The sequence below is a fragment of the Felis catus genome, chromosome B2, assembly GCF_018350175.1.
Source record: "Felis catus isolate Fca126 chromosome B2, F.catus_Fca126_mat1.0, whole genome shotgun sequence".
In the NCBI taxonomy this organism is placed as follows: domain Eukaryota; kingdom Metazoa; phylum Chordata; class Mammalia; order Carnivora; family Felidae; genus Felis; species Felis catus.
In genome coordinates, this window is record NC_058372.1 from 97,900,435 (window position 1) to 97,920,999 (window position 20,565).

Consider the following 20,565-nt stretch of genomic DNA (forward strand, 5'->3'; position numbering starts at 1 on the left):
AACTTTCTAAAACTTTCCTTTAAATTCTAGTATTAGAAGTATGCTGTTCACACAGAAAGCTTAAGAATGATTGGTTATCAAAATCAGTGCTTTCCATCCTATGTCCAACATCTTTAAAAAAATGAGGTGGTAGCAAAGAAAGAAAATATCAGAATATATTACATGCAGTAAGACTAAGTATTCTATTGTGAAATGGTTGTTAATTGTAAATAAATATGTAAGTCATAATGTACAGTCCTGATGTATGTATCTTTTAGGTCAGTCAAGAGTTTGAAAATCATAGATATAAATTGTTCTTAAATTTGCCTCTGCTATTGTTCCTTAAAAAAAATTTTTTTTAATGTTTATTTTTGATGGAGAGAGAGAGCATGAGTGGGGGAGGGGCAGGGAGAGAGGGAGACACAGAATCCAAAGCAGCGTCCAGGCTCTGAGCTGTCAGCACAGAGCCCAATGAAGGGTGTGAACTCAAGAACAGCAAGATCATGACCTGAGCCAAAGTCAGACGCTCAACCGAATGAGCCATCCAGGCGCCCCCTCTGCTATTCTTTACTGCAAAGACTACACATTCCAAAATATAATATCTAGTGTAGTAGGGCACTTTCTTATGTATTTGCTGTATTTACTTTCAAACTTCAGACTGCTTTTTGCTTTTACTTGTAGCTGTTGGGCCACTTTTGTTTCCTTGTCTAAACCAATTTACAATTAATAGGGTTCGAGGGTGGATTAACTAATCATAGGCCAGACCTCAAGAAAAGTAACACAGTCTTGACATTAGATTGAAAAAAGCCCTAAAACACCCAAATAGAGATTTGCTAAATCCACTAAATCCAACTAAAACCTGTGCAGAGGAAGGAACTGCCAAGTGCCTGGGCAGCCGGCAGCCCTAAGCCTCTTTGGAAAGAAGGGCATTAAATAAGAGAATTCATCGTCCGACATGAGTTTGTGCTCAGAAAACCTGGAAAAGAGTGAGCAGGAAGAGGATCGAGAAATCTCTCAGGCTTCTCATGTCTGGAAGTAGCTCAATATTGGCTTTGAAGGCCCAGAAGGCCGTCGGCATTCTCTTCCCCTCGAGGCCCTGGTTAGCTTGTGGGTGGGGAGGTCCAGGTTTGCCTACAGGAGCTGGGAGTGCCTCAAAGGGAGTGCCTTGCTGAAGTGTTTGTGTCTGTCCAGAACTTATCTCTGAGCGGCACGGCTGTCCTCTTGGTTGGAGGAGAGGTGGGGGAGGTCCAAACTGGGATTGCAGGCTGCCTTATCTTACTCAGGGTACTGACACTAACACCAACAGTGCCAAGGTACAAGGGATATATGAAGATACACAGTGCAGACAATTTGATGTAAACAGTAATGAAGCATTTGATAATGGGATTTTAATTGGCCCTATTAAAAAGTTTGCAAGTTATTGTAAGTAGCAATATTTGTGGTCATTTTAGGGCTTGGTGGTTACCACTTACCATGTCTGCCTCAGCCACAGACCTAGGAAGTGGAAGAGCCAGTCTTCTGACCAGCAGGCCAATCCATTTTCCTAAAATCCTTCACATACGGGGTGTGAGGCCCAATATAAACAAGCAAAATATTGGCACAGAACGCTTAGTGGCCATTTATCTTCCTATTTGGGTTGGATAGACTTTCAGTGTTTACAGAATTCAGGGTGCCCTTGGAATAAGAAGCAAATTAAGGTTGTAATTTTTTTTTTTTTTTTTACTAGTGCTTTCCTACATTATACGTGGACTCACTTGGGATTCTAATACTACTTCACTACTTCAGATTCTCAAAGTCTCCCACTTTTGACTGTTATTGGCGAGAGCATAGGGGCCTTTACAAAGAAGTACACTGAGGCTGCTTTAAAGCCAGCAAAATTGATTTTCAAATCAAGTGTCAAATTCAACTGTTACTTTCCGAAAAGATTTCCTGACTCCTTTTAGATCTGTCAACCACTGAAGTAATTCACTTTTCTAATGTGCAGATAAGGAATATCTATTAATATTTTGTTTCTCCTGAGAAACTGTGATCTGACTTTTGGATGTGGATATAAACACTTGGGGATTAGTTGAAATAAGAGCTCAACTTAATCCAGGATTTTTTTTTTTCTTTTGAGAAGATTATTGTCCTTTTTATAGTGAAGAACTACTTCTATAGTGAAGAACTACTTTTATAGTGAAGAACTACTCCTTTTATAGTGAAGAACTACTACTTTTTTTTTTAATTTTTAAATTTATTTATTTATTTTGAAAGAGAGAGCGAGTGGGGGACGGCAAGAGGGAGAGCATGAATCTTCAGCAGGCTCCACAACCAGTGTGGAGCCCAACTCTGGGCTCGATCTCACAAACCGGAATGTCATGATCTGAGCCGAAATCAAGAGTTGGGCACTGGACCATGCAGGTGCCCCAAGAATTACTCCTATAAAAAACAAATGTAACCCTCAAATCATATCTGTGTTATATTGAGATTAGAGATGACCCAGGATGAATTTAACTTATGCCATCAAAATTTAAACTTTAACCAGTAGGATTACATGCCAAAATAATTGCTGTAATTTTAATTTTTTGGGTGCAGATGAAGAACTAGCACTGGATGGCAGTTTTGATCAAGACCTAAAAAACTATCACAAACTCCAGTGGGAAACAGAATTCAAACCTGTGGCCCAGCAGCTCCTGAACCGAATTCAGAGTCATCATACCTTCCTGGAACCACTGCCTATTCCTTCTTTCTAACGTGATGTAGATTAACAACAGAAGCAAGAAGTCAGGTCTCCTTCATTCTTACAGAGTGGTAACATGCATGAACATTTGTTTTTCAGTATGGACAAATAGTGAAAGTTTTTCAGATACTGATTTTAGTGAGTAGTCTAAGTATCTTAGAAGAAATAGGCATTTCTTCTCGTTAGGTAGGTATTATGGAAAAATGAATATAAATGTGCTCTCTGCTATGAGAAATGTAAGATGAAAATATATTCACAGTTTTTCAAAGCACATGACTTCTTCTTCTATTCTGTATTAAATACTTCGGTTCCAGTCTTAAAATCTGGATTTAACAACTTTGGAATTTAAGTGTTTGTCAGTTCAGTAAGTGAACCATGCAATGAAGACTCCTAGATTTTGTATCTGGGCAGAACGGTGATCAACACTGTGAGGACCACATCACTACATAACCGTCTGTACTAATTCTTTGTCCTCTAATAATAATTTTCTGGTCAGGTACCAGTATTTTTCTTGTTTTCATGTTAAGAGCGGGAGTAAGCAGAAAAATTTAGAGACACCTGCTTTGGGCAATCTACTCTATTAAATAAGTAAAATAGATGAAAAAGGGAGTATTTTACCTCTTTATTTTCATTTGAAATAAAATGACTAGACCACACAGTCCTTCTAGTTGTAACTCTCTGTGATTAGGGAGGTGATAGAACATCCTCAAAAGGGTATAGGCTTAGGTAAATGGCAGATCTCAGCTTGAATCCTAGCTATCTCCTGTGTGGACCTTGGGCGAGCAACTTAATTTCTTTAACTTCAACTGTAAAATGGGAATAGTAAAATAGGAATGTTTTATTCTAGTGCAGTTTGGGAAAATAACAAAAACATTAAATGGGCAAGTTGCCTAGCATAGTGTCTGATGTGTAAGTAGGTGCTCAATAAATTATAGCATGGTGATGGTAATTTTTTAGTTTACTATTCTTTGCAGGGTAAGTTTGGCCTTTGAAAAAATGATAAAAACCAAAGAAATTGAGATTATTATTCTATATTAGCCAAATGAAGATTTGGAAATAAAAGCAGATGCACTACTCTGCTTGGAGAAAAGCTGTTATGAATGGCTCATCTCTCACCCTACAAAATACCAAGACTAATGGGAAGAGGGCATGTACTCCAGACTGGATGGGCTCTCAAAGACCATTAGAATATAATATCTAAATTTTCAGGAATAAATAGACTTTCCAAGGGCCCTTCTAGTCTGGGCCTAGTCTCTGACAAGGGCTTAGCAAAATCCCCTAGGGACACTTATTGTATACCTTATTGTATAGTCTGAGGGGCTGATCTCTCAAAACCATTTAAGGGTCTAAGTCTTTTTTTTTTTTCTTTTTTTTCTTTTTTTTTTTCTTCTTTTTTTTTCTTTTTTTTAATCCATAGCAGGCCATATATTCTACTTTCACTGAAAAAGATCAAACTATTTCTCCCCCAAAACAGCCCCCTCAGTATTTATAACTAATATAATAACTCATGGTGGAATACCATTATTCCTATTCTCCATATAAACTCTTCACCCTCACACTCATGTGCAAGCTGGACCTTTTGGAACCACCTATCTGCCTTCCCCTTCGCTTTTTAAAAATATTTTTTTAGGGATCTCTACACTGTACATGAAGCTCAAAATCACAGCCCTGAGATCAAGAGTCACATGCTCTACTGACTGAGCCAGGCACCCTTGTTTTTTTTTTTAAGTGATTAAAAAAACACATAAAATTTACCATACTATTTTTAAGTGTGCAGTTTAGTAGTGTTAGGTATATTCACATTGCTCTGCAACAGAGCTCTAGAACTTTTTCGTCTTGCAAAACTAAAACTATATTCATTAAAAAAAAAAAAAATCCCCATTTCCTCTTCCCCCCAGCTCCTAGCAACCACCCTTCTACTTTCTGTTTCTATGACTTTGATTAGATACCTCACATAAGTGGAATCATATGATACTTGTCTTTTTGTACTGGCTTATTTAACTTAGCCTAATGTCCTCAAAGTTGATTCTTGTTGAAGCATGTGACAGGATGTTCTTCCTTTTTAAAGCTGAATAATATTTCCTTGTATGTATATGCCACATTTTGTTTATCCAGTCATCCATCAGTGGACATTTGGGTTGCTTGTACCTCATAGCTATTGTGAATAATTCTGCTGTGAACATGGTGTGTAAATAGCTCTTTGAGATCCTCCTCCTTTCAACTCTTTTGGGTATATACCCAGAAGTGGAATTACTGGATCGTATAGTAGTTCTATTTTTAATTTTGGGGGAATATCTATAATGTTTTCCATTGAGGCTCCACCATTTTACATTACCACCAACAGTGCACAAAGGTTCAAATTTCTTCATATCTTTGCCAATGCTTGTGATTTGTTTTTTATAGTAATCATCATAATGGGTGTAAAGTGATAATGTCATTGTGGTTTTTATTTGCATTTCTCTAATAGTCAGTGATGTTGAGTGTATTTTCATCTGTTTGTTGACTGTTTATATATCATTCCTGGATTAATGTCCATTCAAGTCCTTTGCCCGTTTTTTAGTCGGTCTGTTTGGGTTTTTTGTTGTTGAGTTGAAGGAGTTCTTTATATATTTTGGCTATTAATCCCTTATCAAGTATATGATTTGCAAATATTTTCTCTCCTTCCATAGGTTGTCTTTTCACTGTTGATTGTGCCTTTTGATGCACAGAAGTTTTTTGTTTGTTTTTATGTATGCCTGTCATGGGGCTCAAACTCATGACCCCAAAATTAAGAGCCACATGTTCTACTGACTGAACAAGCCAGGTGCCCCATTGATACACAGAAGTTTTTAAGTTTGATGTAGTTCCATTGGTCTGTTGTTTCTTTTGCCTTTGCTTTTGGTGTTATATCCAATAAATCATTGACAAACCCAATGTCCTGAAGCTTTTTCCCTATGTTTTCTCCTAGGAGTTTTATAGTTCTTATATGTAGGTATTTGATACATTTAATTAATTTTTGTGTATGGTATAAAGTAAGGGTCCAACTTCATTCTCTTGCATGTGGATATCTAGTTTTCTGAGCACCATTTATTAAAGTGATTGTCTTTTCCTCATTGAACAGTCCTGGCACGCTTGTGCTTAATTTGACCATACACATGAAGGTTTATTTCTGGGCTCTCTGTTCTATTCCATTGCTCTGTATGTCTGTCTTTATGTCAGTACCACACTGCTTTGATTACTATAACTTTGTAATGTATTTTTAAATCAGGACATGTGAGACCTCCAACTTTTTTTTTTTAATGGAAGTATAGTTGACCTACCATATTATATTAGCTTCATGTGTACAGCATAATGATTCAACAATTATTTACATTACAAAATGCTCACCAAAATAAATGTAGTTACCATCTGTCATCATACAAAGTTATGAATAACATCATTGACTATATTACCTATGTTGTACTTTTCATCCCCATAAGTTCTTTATAACTGGAGGTTTGTACCTCTTAATCCCTTTTACCTACCTTGCCCATACTCCCATGTCCTCATCTCTGGCAGTTGCCAGATTGTTCTCTGTATTTATTAGTCTGTTTCTGTTTTTTATTTGCTTGTTCACTTGTTTTTTAGATTCCACATATAAGTGAAATCATACAGTATTTGTCTTTCTATGTCTGATTTATTTCACTTAGCATAATACCCTTTAGGTCCATCCATGTTGCTGCAAATAGCAAGATTTCATTTTTTTTTACTGCCCACTAATATTCCATTGTGTATATATACCACATCTTCTTTATTCATCTATCAGTGGATGCTTAGGTTGCTTCCATAACTTGGCTACTGTAAACAATGCTGCAATAAACATAGGGGTGCATATATCTTTTCAAATTAGTGTTTTCTTTTTCTTTGAGTAAATACCCAGTAGTGGAATTACTTGATTGTATGACATTTCTATTTTTAATTTTTTAAGGAACCTCCGTACTGCTTCACATAGTGACTGCACCAATTTACATTCCCAAAAGTGCATGAGGGTCCCCTTTTCTCCCCATCTTTGCCAACACTTGTTAGTTCTCGTCCTTTTGATAATAGCCTTTCTGTGTGGTATGAGGTGCTATCTCATTGTTTTGATTTGGATTTTCCTGATTAGTGGTGTTGAGCATCTTTTCATGTGTCTGTTGGCCATTTGTATGTCTTTGGAAAGATGTCTGTTCAGGTCCTCTGCCCATTATTGAATCAGATTCTTTGTGTTTTGTTTTTGTTTGTTTGTTTGTTTGGTGTTGAGTTGTCGGAGTTCTTTATATATTTTGGATATTAACCCCTTACTGGATATAGGATTTGCAAGTGTCTTCCCCAATCAGTATGTTGTTTTGTGTTCATGGTTTCCTTCACTGTGCAAAAGCTTTTTAGTTTGATATAATCCAACAGTTTATTTTTGCTTTTGTTTCCCTTACCTAAAGAGACCAATCCAGAAAAATATTACTAAGACTGACATCCATGAGTTTACTGCCTATATTTTCTTTTAGGAGTTTTATGGTTTCAGATTTTACATTTAGGTCTTTAATCCATTTTGAGTTTATTTTTGTGTATGGTGTAAGAAAGTGGTCCAGTTTTATTCTTTTGCATGTAGCTGTCCAGTTTTCACAACACCATTTATTGAAGAGACTGTCTTTTCCCCACTGTGTATTCTTGCCTCTTTTGTCATGGGTTAATTGACCATATAAGTGTGGGTTTATTTCTGGGCTCTCTATTCTGTTCTGTTAGGATCTAAGTGTCTGTTTTTGTGCCAGTTCCACATTGTTTTGATTACTTTGTAGTGTAGTTTGAATCTGAGGTTGTGATACCTCTAGCTTTGTTCTTCTCAAGATTGATTTGGCTATTTGGGATCTTTTGTGGTTGCACAGAAATTTTAAGATTTTTTTTCTTCTAGTTCTGTGAAAAATAATATTGTTATTTTGATAGAAATTGCATTGAATCTGTAGATTGCTTTGGTAATGTGGACATTCTAATAATATCCTTCCAGTTCATGAGCATGGTATGTCTTTCTATTTATTTGTACTGTCTTCAGTTTTTTTCATTAACATCTTATCGTTTTCAAGGTACATATCTTTCACCTAGGTTATTTTATTCTTTTTTTTTAATTTATTTTTTTTAATTTATTTTTTTTCAATATATGAAATTTATTGTCAAATTGGTTTCCATACAACACCCAGTGCTCATCCCAAAAGGTGCCCTCCTCAATACCCATCACCCACCCTCCCCTCCCTCCCACCCCCCATCAACCCTCAGTTTGTTCGCAGTTTTTAACAGTCTCTTATGCTTTGGCTCTCTCCCACTCTAACCTCTTTTTTTTTTTTTTCCTTCCCCTCCCCCATGGGTTTCTGTTAAGTTTCTCAAGATCCACATAAGGGTGAAACCATATGGTATCTGTCTTTCTCTGTATGGCTTATTTCACTTAGCATAACACTCTCCAGTTCCATCCACGTTGCTACAAAAGGCCAGATTTCATTCTTTCTCATTGCCACGTAGAATTCCATTGTGTATATAAACCACAATTTCTTTATCCATTCATCAGTTGATGGACATTTAGGCTCTTTCCACAATTTGGCTATTGTTGAGAGTGCTGCTGTAAACATTGGGGTACAAGTGCCCCTATGCATCAGTACTCCTGTATCCCTTGGGTAAATTCCTAGCAGTGCTATTGCTGGGTCATAGGGTAGGTCTATTTTTAATTTTCTGAGGAACCTCCACACTGCTTTCCAGAGCAGCTGCACCAATTTGCATTCCCACCAACAGTGCAAGAGGGTTCCCGATTCTCCACATCCTCTCCAGCATCTATAGTCTCCTGATTTGTTCATTTTGACCACTCTGACTGGCGTGAGGTGATATCTGAGTGTGGTTTTGATTTGTATTTCCCTGATGAGGAGTGACGTTGAGCATCTTTTCATGTGCCTGTTGGCCATCCGGATGCCTTCTTTAGAGAAGTGTCTATTCATGTTTTCTGCCCATTTCTTCACTGGGTTATTTGTTTTTCGGGTGTGGAGTTTGGTGAGCTCTTTATAGATTTTGGATACTAGCCCTTTGTCCGATATGTCATTTGCAAATATCTTTTCCCATTCCGCTGGTTGCCTTTTAGTTTTGTTGGTTGTTTCCTTTGCTGTGCAGAAGCTTTTTATCTTCATAAGGTCCCAGTAATTCATTTTTGCTTTTAATTCCCTTGCCTTTGGGGATGTGTCGAGTAAGAGATTGCTACGGCTGAGGTCAGAGAGGTCTTTTCCTGCTTTCTCCTCTAGGGTTTTGATGGTTTCCTGTCTCACATTCAGGTCCTTTATCCATTTTGAGTTTATTTTTGTGAATGGTGTGAGAAAGTGGTCTAGTTTCAACCTTCTGCATGTTGCTGTCCAGTTCTCCCAGCACCATTTGTTAAAGAGACTGTCTTTTTTCCATTGGATGTTCTTTCCTGCTTTGTCAAAGATTAGTTGGCCATACGTTTGTGGGTCTAGTTCTGGGGTTTCTATTCTATTCCATTGGTCTATGTGTCTGTTTTTGTGCCAATACCATGCTGTCTTGATTATTTTATTCTTTTTGATGCAATTGTAAATAGGATTGTTTCTTAATTTCTCTTTCTGCTATTTTGTTATTAGTGTATAGCATTGCAACATATTTCTGCATATTAATTTTGTATCTTGCAACTTTACTCAACTCATTTATTAGTTATACTAGGTTTTTGGTGAAGTCTTTAGGCTTTTCTATATATGGTATCATATCCTCTGAAAATAGTGATAGTTTTACTTTTTCCTTACCAATTTAGGTGCCTTTTATTTGTTGTCTGATTGCTGTGGCTAGAGACCTCCAGTACTATATTGAATGAAAGTGATGAAAGTGAACGTCTTTGTCTTGTTCCTAGTCTTGGAGGAAAAGGTTTAATTTTTCACCATTGAGTATGTTAGCTGTGGGTTTGTCATATATGGCTTTTAATATTTTGAGGGATGTTCCCTCTACACCCTCTTTGTTGAGAGTTTTTAATCATGAACAGGTGTTGAATTTTGTCAAATGCTTTTTGTGCAGCTATTGAGATGGTTGTATATATATATTTTTTATCGTTCATTTTGTTAATATGGTGTCATGTTGACTGATTTGCAGATATTGAATACCCTTGCATCCCTGAAATAAATTCCACTTGATGGTGATAAGTGAGACTTTATAAATGTATTTTTGAATTCAGTTTGCCAAAATTTTGCTGAGGATATTTGCATTCATGTTCATCAGGGATATTGGTCTATAATTTTTTTTTTGTAGTGTCTTTGTCTGGTTTTGGTATAAGGGTAATGCTGGCCTTATAGAATGAATCTGGAAGCATTCTTGTATTTTTTTTGGAATAGTTTAAGGTATTAGCTCATCTTTAAATGTTTGGTAGAATTCACCCGTGAAGCCATCTGGTCCTGGACTTTTTTGTTATTGTTGGGAGTTGATTACTGACTCAGTTTTGTTGCTAGTAATCAGTCTATTCAAATTTTCTGTTTCTTCCTGATTTAGTCTTGGAGTATTGTGTTTCCAGGATTTATCCATTTCCACTAGTTTGTCCAATTTGTTGGCATATAGTTTTGCATAGTAGCCTCTAATTATCCTTTGTCTATATATGGTGTCAGTTCTCCTCTTTTATTTCTAATTTTATTCTTGAGTCCTCTCTTTTTTTCTTGATGAGTCTGGCTAAAGTTTTATCTTTTCAAAGAACCAGCGTTTAGTTTAATTGATTTATTTTTAAGTCTCTACTTATTTCCACTCTGATCTTTTTATTTTTTTCTTCCTTCTATTAAGAGTGGGATTTGTTCTTTTTCTGATTCCTTTAGGTGAGAGGTTATATTGCTTATTTGAAGTTTTTCATGTTCCTTGAGGTAGACCTGAATTGCTCTAAACTTCCTTCTTAGAAATGCTTTTGCTGCATCCCAAAAGATTTTGAACCATCGTTTCCCATTTTCATTTGTTCCAGGTATTTTTTTTATTTCCTTTTTCATTTCTTCATTGACTCATTGGATGTTTAGTAGCAGGTTTAGCCTCCACTTATTTGTGTTTCTTCTAGTTTTTTTTTCTTGTAATTGATTTCTAGTTTCATAGTGTTATGTACAGAAAACATGCTTGATAGGTTTTTAATGTTAAATTTACTGAAAATTGTTTTGTGGCCTAATATGTGATCTATCCTGGAGAATGTTCCATGTGCACTTGAAAAGAAGTGTATTCTGCTTTGTTTGGATGGAATGTTCTGTATGTATCTGTTAAGTTCACCTGCTCTGTGTCATTCAAAGCCACTGTTTCCTTATTGACTTTTCTGTCTGGATGATCTATCTCTTGATGTAAGCAAGACATTAAAGTCTTCTACTGTTATTGTTTTGCTGTCAATTTCTTTATGTCTGTTGTATTCGTTTTACATATTTATGTGCTCCTATGTAGGCGTGCATAGATATTTATAATTGTTATATCTTCGTGTTAGATTGATCCCTTCATCATTTTGTAATGCCCTTCTTTGTGTTTTGTTACAGTTTTTGTTTCTAAAGTCTATTTTGATATATAAGCATTGCTCCCCCTGCTTGTTTTCCACTTCAATTTCATGGAATATCTTTCTCTATCCCTTTACTTTCAGTTTCTATGTGTCCTTAGGTGTGAAATGAGTCTCTTGTAGGCAACATATAAGTGGATTTTCTTTTTTTTTAATCCATTCAGTCCTTTGATTGGAGTATTTAGCTCATTTAATTATTGGTAAGTATGTACCTGTTGCTATGTTGTTAATTGTTTTCTGGTTTTTATAGTTCTCTGTTCCTTTTTTCTTCTCTTATACTTGTCTCTTGTAATTTGATGACTTTCTTTAGTGTTATGGTTGGATTCCTTTCTCTTTATTATTTGTGTATCTATTATAGGCTTTTAGTTTGTGGTTATCATGAGGTTCATATTTACCATCCTAGATATATAGCAGTCTATATTAAGTTGATGGTTGCTGAAGTTCAAACACATTTTATTTTTTATTTTATTTAATTTATTTTTAAACATTCATTTTTGAGAGAAGAGTGCAAGCAGGGGTGGGGCAGAGAGAGAGAGAGAGAGGGAGACACAGAATCTGAAGCAGGCTCTAGGCTCTGAACTATCAGCACAGAGCCTGATGTGGGGATCAAACCCACAAACCATGAGATCATGACCCGAGCTGAAGTTGGATGCCCAACCAACTGAGCCACCCAGGTGCCCCAGTTCAAACACATTTTAAAAGCACTACACTGGGGCGCCTGGGTGGCTCAGTCGGTTAAGCAGCTGACTTCAGCTCAGGTCATGATCTCGCGGTCCATGAGTTCGAACCCTGCGTCAGGCTCTGTGCTGACAGCTCAGAGCCTGGAGCCTGTTTTGGATTCTGTCTCTCCCTCTCTCTCACCCTCCCCTGTTCATGCTCTGTCTCTCTCTCTCTCTCTCAAAAATAAACGTTAAAAAAAAATAAATAGGGGCGCCTAGGTGGCGCAGTCGGTTAAGCGTCCGACTTCAGCCAGGTCACGATCTCGCAGTCCGGGAGTTTGAGCCCCGCGTAGGGCTCTGGGCTGATGGCTCAGAGCCTGGAGCCTGTTTCCGATTCTGTGTCTCCCTCTCTCTCTGCCCCTCCCCGTTCATGCTCTGTCTCTCTCTGTCCCAAAAATAAATAAATGTTGAAAAAAAAAATTAAAATAAATAAATAAATAAATAAATAAATAAATAAATAAATAAATAAGTAAGTAAATAAATAAAAGCACTACATTTTTACACCATGCATGTTTTACCCCATGTGTGTATATGATATCATGTTTTACATATTTTTATTTCATGTATCCTTAACTAATTTTTATAGATATAATTGTACAACTTTTTATCTTTTCACCTATATGCTAGTTTTATAAGTGATTGATCTATATCTTTATATGTTTGCTTTTACTGGTGAATTTTTTTCTTCCATAATTTTCTAACTTCTAGGTATGACCTTTTCATTTCCATTTAAATGTGCCCTTCTGGGGTGCTTCAGTGGCTCAGTTTGTTGACCATCCGACTTCAGCTCAGGTCACGATCTCACGGTTCATGGGTTTGAGCCTTGCATGGGGCTCTGTCTTGACAGCTCAGAGCCTGGAGCCTACTTCAGAGTCTGTGTCTCCCTCTCTCTCTGCCCCTACCCTGCGCACACTGTGTGTCTCTCTCTCAAAGATAAATAAACATTAAAAACAAAATCAAAATAAAATTAAAAAAAATTAAGATGTCCTTTTAACATTTCTTCTAATGTTTAGTGGTGATGAACTCTGACTTTTGTCTGGGAAACTCTATCTTTCCTTCATTTCTGAATGATAACCTCGCCAGGTGGAGTATTCTTGGCTGTAGGATTTTTTCCTCTCAGCACTGACTATATCATGCCACTCACTCCTTTCTGGCCTGCCGAGTTTCTGTTGAAAAACCAGCTGATAGCCTTATGGGATTTCCCTTATAACTATTTTCTTTTTTCTTGCTGCTTTTAAGATTCTCTCCTTATCTTTAATTTTTGACATTTTAATTTTTATATGTCCTGGTATGGACCTCCTTGGGTTCAACTTTTTTGAGGTGCTCTGTGATTCTTAGACTTGGACGTCTGCCTCCTTCCTCATGTTGGGGAAGTTTTCAGCTATTATTTCTTCAAACAAGTTTTCTGTTCCTTTATTTCCTCTCTTCTCCTTCTGGGACCCCTCTAAGGCAAATGTTATTATTTTTGATGTTGTTGCAGAGTTCCCTTAGCATGTCCTCATTTAAAAAAATTTTTTTCTTCTTGCTGTTCAGCACGGATGCTTTCCATTACTCTGTCTTCCAGATCACTGATCCGTTCTTCTCTATCCTTTAATCTGTTGATTTCCTCTAGGGTATTTTTCATTTCAGTTATTATATTCTTCAGTTCTGATTGGTTCTTTTTTTTTTAATATTTTCTATCTCCTTGTTGAAGTTCTCACTGAGTTCATCTACTCTTGTCTTAAATCTGTTAAGTATCTTTATGACCATTCCTTTGATTTCTTTATCAGATAGATTGCTTACCTCCATTTTGCTTAGTTCTTTTTCTGAGCTTTTTGTCTTATTCTTTTACTTAGAACATATTCTTCGGTGTCCTCATTTTGTCTAACTCTCTGTGTTTGTTTCTATGTATTAGGTAGGTTAGCTACATCTCCTGGTCTTGAAAAGAGTGACCTTATGTAGACAGTGAGTGTCCTGTGGGGCACAGTAGCACAATCCTCCCTGGTCACCAGAAGCAGGTGCTCTTGGGTGTCCCCTGTGTGGGCTGCATGTGCTCTCCCATTATGACACAACTGCTGTGTGCACACTGGTGGGCAGGGTTGGTTCCCGGGGTGGGTGACTATAATGACTGGCATAACTATTACAGGTGCACTGGTGGACAGACCTCCCCCCACCAGAGTGACTGGCTGCAATGACTGGCATGACCATTGTGAGCATGCTGGTGGGTGGGGCTCTCCAATTTCTTAGGGAAGGATTTGCTTTGGAAGGGTACCATTCTTGCTAGGGCTGCCTACGGGGTTTGGTGGGGCACTAGTGACTCTGGGGGGATACTGGTCCCAACTCAGGTGTGGTGGGACAGGAGCCAATTTCGGAGGGGTGCCTACTTGAGGTGGGTCCTCAGAGAAACTCCAGGGCACCATGAGCAGTGTTAGCAAGGTAGATGGAAAACAATAGAACTGGCTCCTCCCAGCTTCTGGCCAGCTAGGCTGAAGGTAGGCAAGAAAAATGGTGCCAATTTGCATTTCTGTTCCTGGAGAAAGCTCCTACATATGCCTGCCTCTCTGGCACATACCATAAAATTAGTTAATCTCCTTCATGTATAATCCAAGCAATTTTAAACTGCTGTTTTTGTGCTGGGTTTTAGAAAGAGTGATATAGCACTGGCCCTTTAAGAGCCAAGTCTCTGTTTCCTATAGCCTTCCAGCTCTCCTGGAGTTAAGCCTCACTGATTTTCAAATCCATTTGTTATGAGTGCTTGTTTCCTTAGTGCAAGTCTTCAGGGCTGGGATGTCCAGTGTGGGGCTTAGTCTTTTTACTCTTCAGGGAGGACATCTGCACCTGTGATATCCCTCCTGCTATGGATGGCTGTCTTGGAGGTTTCATTCCTGACCACGTCTCTTCTCCTACCTTTCTCACTGTGGTTTCTTCTTTATATGTTTAAGTGTCACAGATGTATTCTGCCATTCTTCAGGTTGTTTTGAGGGTGAGTTGCATTATATGTAGCTATTGCCATGATATGTCCACGGGAGGAGGTAAGCTCAAGACCCCTTCACTCTGCCATCTTTCTGGAATAAACCTACTTTGTTCTTTCTCAAGGGTGTTTTGGCTTTTGGGGGTCTTCTGAGACTTCATATGAATTTTAGGATGGATTTCTCTATTCTTGCAAAAAATGGCATTTTTGAAAAGATTACATTAAATCTGTAGATTTAACAATATCCTGAAGTCTTTCAATCCAAGAACACAGATGTTTTTCCACTTATTTGTGTCTTCTTTAATTTCTCACAGAAGTTTATTGTAGTTTTCCATGTACAAATCTTTCATCTTGGTGAAACTTCTATTTATTCTTTTCGATGCTATTGTAATGGAACTGTTTTCTTAATTTCCTTTTCAGATTGTTCATTTTTAGTGTATAAAAATGCAACGGATTTTTGTGTGTTGATTTTGTATCTTGCAACTTTGCTGAATTTACTAGTTCTAATAGGTGTGTGTGTGTGTGTGTGTGTGTGTGTGTGTGTGTGTGTGTGTGATCTCTAGGGTTTTCTGCATATAAGATCATGTCACTTACAAACAGATAATTTGACTCTTCCTTTCCAATTTGAATACTGTTTCTTTTTCTTACCTAATGGTCCTGACTAGGACTTTGAAAACAATGTTGAATAGAAGTGGTAAAAGTAGGGATCCTTGTCGTATTCCTGATCTTATAAGAAAAGTTTCAGTCTTTTCATTGAATGTGATGTTAGTTATAGGCCTTTCACATATGGGCTTTATTATATTCAGATAGTTTCCTACTAATTCTACTTTGTTGAGTGTTTTTAATCATGAAAGGGTGTTAAAATTGTCAAATGCTTTTTCTGAATTAAGATAATCTTTTTTTTTTTTTTTTTTTTTGGTCCTTCCTTCATTCTGTTAATGTGGTGGATTGCATTGATCATTTGTTGTATGTTGAACCATCTTTGCATTCCAGGAATAAATCCTATTTCACACTTTTGATGTGCTGTTGACTTTTTTTTGCTAGTATTTCGTTCAGGATTTTTGCATCAGTATTCATCAGGGATATTGGTCTATAGTTCTCTGTAATGACTTTTTTTTTCTAATTCCAGTTAACATACAATTTTATATTAGTTTCAGGTGTACATAGCGATTCAGCATTTCTATACATCACCCAGTTCTCATCAAGGAAGTGCACTCCTTAATCCCCATCACCTATTTAACTCATCTGCCTACCCATCTCCCTTCTGGTTTGTTCTCTATAATTAAGAGTCTGTTTCTTTTCTTTCTAATTTAATTTTTTATTTTTTTAAATATACATCCAGGGGCGCCTGGGTGGCGCAGTCGGTTAAGCGTCCGACTTCAGCCAGGTCACGATCTCGCGGTCCGTGAGTTCGAGCCCCGCGTCGGGCTCTGGGCTGATGGCCCGGAGCCTGGAGCCTGTTTCCGATTCTGTGTCTCCCTCTCTCTCTGCCCCTCCCCCGTTCATGCTCTGTCTCTGTCTGTCCCAAAAATAAATAAACGTTGAAAAAAATATATATATACATCCAAATTAGTTAGCATGTAGTGCAACAATGATTTCAGGAGTAGATTCCTTAGTGCCCCTTACCCATTTAGCCCATCCCCCCTCCCACAACTCCTCCAGTAACCCTCAGTTTGTTCTCCATATTTGTGAGTCTCTTCTGTTTTGTCCCCCTCCCTGTTTTTATATTATTTTTGTTTCCCTTCCCTTATGTTCGTCTGTTTTGTCTCTTGAAGTCCTCATATGAATGAAGTCATATGATTTTTGTCTTTCTCTGACTAATTCCACTTAGCAGAATACCCTCCAGTTCCATCCACATAGTTGCAAATGGCAAGATTTCATTCTTTTTGATTGCCAAGTAATACTCCATTGTGTGTGTGTGTGTGTGTGTGTGTGTGTGTGTGTATGTATATATATATATATATATATATATACCACTTCTTTATCCATTCATCCATTGATGGACATTTGGGCTCTTTCCATACTTTGGCTATTGTTGATAGTGCTGCTATAAACATGGGGGTGCATATGTCTCTTCAAAACAGCACACCTGTATCACCTGAATAAATGCCTACTAGTGCAGTTGCTGAGTTGTAAGGTAGTTCTATTTTTAGTTTTCTGAGGAACCTCCATACTGTTTTCCAGAGTGGCTGCAGCAGCTTGCATTCCCACCAACAATGCAAAAGAGATCCTCTTTCTCTGCACCCTCACCAACATCTGTCATTACCTGAGTTGTTAATGTTAGCCATTCTGACTGGTGTAAGGTGTTATCTCATTGTGGTTTTGATTTGTATTTCCCTGATGATGAGTGATGTTGAGCATTTTTTCATGTCGGTTGGCCATCTGGATGTCTTCTTTGGAGAAGTGTCTGTTCATGTCTTTTGCCCATTTCTTCACTGGATTATTTGTTTTTTGGGTGTTGAGTTTGATAAGTTCTTTATAGATTTTAGATACTAACCCTTTATCTGATATGTCATTTGCAAATATCTTCTCCCATTCTGTCAGTTGCCTTTTAGTTTTGCTGATTGTTTCCTTCACTGTGCAGAAGCTTTTTATTTTGATGAGGTCCCAGTAGTTTATTTTTGCTTTTGTTTCCCTTGCCTCTGGAGACATGTTGAGTAAGAAGTTGCTGTGGCCAAGGCCAAAGAGGTTTTTGCCTGCTTTCTCCTCGAGGATTTTGATGGCTTCCTGTCTTACTTTTAGATCTTTCATTAATTTTAAGCTTATTTTTGTGTATGGTGTAAGAAAGTGGTCCAGGTTCATTCTTCTGCATGTTGCTGTCCAGTTTTCCCAGCACCATTTGCTGAAGAGACTGTCTTTATTCCATTGGATAGTCTTTCCTGCTTTGTCAAAGATTAACTGGCCATATATTTGTGGGTCCATTTCTGGGTTCTCTATTCTATTCCATTGATCTGAGTGTCTGTTCTTATGCCAGTACCATACTGTCTTGATGATTACAGCTTTGTAGTATAGCTTGAAGTCCGGGATTGTGATGCCTCCTGCTTTGGTTTTCTTTTTCAAGATTGCTTTGGCTATTTGGGGTATTTTCTGGTTCCATACAAATTTTAGGATTGTTTGTTCTAGCTCTGTGAAGAATGATGGTGTTATTTTGATAGGGATTGCATTGAATATGTAGATTGCTTTGGGTGGTATCAACATTTTAACAATATTCTTCCTATCCAGGAGCATGGAATTTTTTTCCTTTTTTTTTTTTTTTTGGTGTGTGTGTGTGTGTGTGTGTGTGTGTCTTCTTCAATTATTTCATAAACTTTCTAGTTTTCAGTGTATAGATTTTTCACCTCTTTCGTTAGATTTATTCCTAGGTATTTTATGGGTTTTGGTGCAACTGTAAATGGGATCAATTCCTTGATTTCTCTTTCTGTCGCTTCATTGTTGGTGTATAGGAATGCAACCGATTTCTGTGCGTTGATTTTATATCCTGCAACTTTGCTGAATTCATGAATCAATTATAGCAGTGTTTTGGTGGAATCTTTTGGGTTTTCCATGTAGAGTATCATGTCATCTTTGAAGAGTGAAAGTTTGACCTCCTCCTGGCCGATTTGGATGCCTTTTGTATCTTTGTGTTGTCTGATTGCAGAGGCTAAGACTTCCAATACTATGTTGAATAACAGTGGCGAGAGTGGACATCCCTGTCTTGTTCGTGACCTTAGGGGGAAAGCTCTCAGTTTTTCCCCATGGAAGATGATATTAGCGGTGGGTCTTTCATATATGGCTTTTATGATCTTGATGTATGCTCTATTCCTACTTTCTTGAGGGTTTTTATCAAGAAAGTATGCTGTATTTTGTCAAACGCTTTCTCTGCATCTATTGAGAGGATCATATGGTTCTTGTCCTTTCTTTTATTAACATGATATATCATATTGATTGATTTGCAGATATTGAACCAGCCCTTCATCCCAGGTATAAATCCCACTTTATCATGGTGAATAATTTTTTTAATGTATTGTTGGATCTGGTTAGGTAGTATCTTGTTGAAGACTTTTACATCCATGTTCATCAGGGAAATTGGTCTATAGTTCTCCTTTTTTAGTGGGGTCTCTTGTCTGGTTTTGAAATCAAGGTAATGCTGGCTTCATAGAAAGAGTTTGGAAGTTTTCCTTCCATTTCTATTTTTTGGAACAGCTTTAAAAGAATAGGTGTTAATTCTTCCTTAAATGTTTGGTAGAATTCCCCTGGAAAGCCATCTGGCCCTGGACTCTTGTTTTTTGGGAGACTTTTTATTACTAACTCGATTTCCTTACTGGTTATTGGTCTGTTCAAATTTTCTATTTCTTCCTGTTTCAGTTTTGGTAGTGTATATGTTTCTAGGAATTTGTCCATTTCTTCCAGATTGCCCATTTTATTGGCATATAATTGCTCATAAGGAATCTGTTTCTTGATTTGTCTCTCTCTCTTACTTTTTCTCTTTGCTTGTTTCATTTCTTAAATTCCACATGAGTGAAATTGTATTTTTCTTTCTGTGAACTGACTTATTGCACTCAGCATTATACTCTCTAGGTCCATCCATGTTGATGCAAATGTCAAGATTTCATTCTTTTTAATGGCCGAGTAATATTACATTGTGTGTGTGTGTGTGTGTGTGTGTGTGTGTGTGTATAATGTGTATGTATATATATATATATGTATATGTATATGTGTATATATATATATATGTATATGTATATGTGTATATACATATATATGTACACACACACACCACATCTTTATCCACTCATCAGCCAGTGGACATTTGGGCTCTTTCCCTAATTTGGCTATTATAAATAATGCTGCTATAAATATAGCAGTGTATGTATTCCTTTGAATTAGTGTTTTTGTGTTCTTGGGGTAAATACCCAGTAGTATGATTGCTGGATTGTAGGGTAGTTCTATTTTTAACTTCTTGAGAAGACTCCATACTGTTTCCTCGAGTGACTGCACCAGCTTGCATTCCCACCGACAGTGTAAGAGTGTTCCCCTTTCTCCACATCCTCACCAACACCTGTTATTTTTTTTATGTTGTTGATTTTAACTATTCTGACAGATGTGAGGTGATATCTCTTTGTAGTTTTGATTCCATTTCCCTGATGATAAGTGATGATGAGCACTTCTTCATGTGGCCATCTGGATGTCTTTGGAGAACTATCTGTTCATGTTTTCTGCCTATTTTTAAGTAGGATTATTTGTTTTCTGGGTGTTGAGTTGTATAAGTACTTTATATATTTTGGATACTAACCCCTTTATCAGATATGTCATTTGCAAATGTATTTTCCCATTCTGTAGTTTGCCTTTTAGTTTTGTTGATTGTTACCTTTGCTGTGCAGAAGCTTTTTATTTTGATATAATCCCAATAGTTTATTTTTGCTTTTGTTTCCCTTGCCTCAGGAGATGTACCAAAAAGAAGTTGCTACATCTAACATCAAAGAAGTTACTACCTGTGTTCTTTCTCTAGGATTTTAATGGTTTCCTGTCTCACATTTAGGTCTTTAATCCATTTTGAATTTATTTTTGTGTATGGTGTAAGAAAGTGGTTCAGTGTCATTCTTTTGCATACTGCTGTCCAGTTTTTCCAACACCATTTGTTGAAGAGACCACCTTTTTCCCATTGGATATTCTTTCCTGCTTTGTCGAAGAT

General features: G+C 37.3%; 1 protein-coding gene across 6 annotated transcripts in view; it reads left to right on the plus strand.

The window, feature by feature from the left end:
* Positions 1 to 20,565, plus strand: part of ARMC2 (armadillo repeat containing 2) — a 128,881-nt gene that overhangs the window by 101,690 nt on the left and 6,626 nt on the right. For 4 of the 6 annotated variants that reach the window (XM_003986437.6, XM_045058611.1, XM_019831055.3 and 1 more), the window contains one exon: positions 2,554 to 4,609. The exons of 1 other annotated variant lie outside the window; for it this stretch is intronic. In XM_003986437.6, the coding sequence (XP_003986486.4) occupies positions 2,554 to 2,711 (158 nt within the window). In that variant the 3' untranslated portion in view covers positions 2,712 to 4,609. Of the gene's footprint in view, positions 1 to 1,705; positions 1,942 to 2,553; positions 4,610 to 20,565 lie in introns of those variants that run through there. One more of the 6 variants, XM_019831054.3, reaches the window with a different exon arrangement.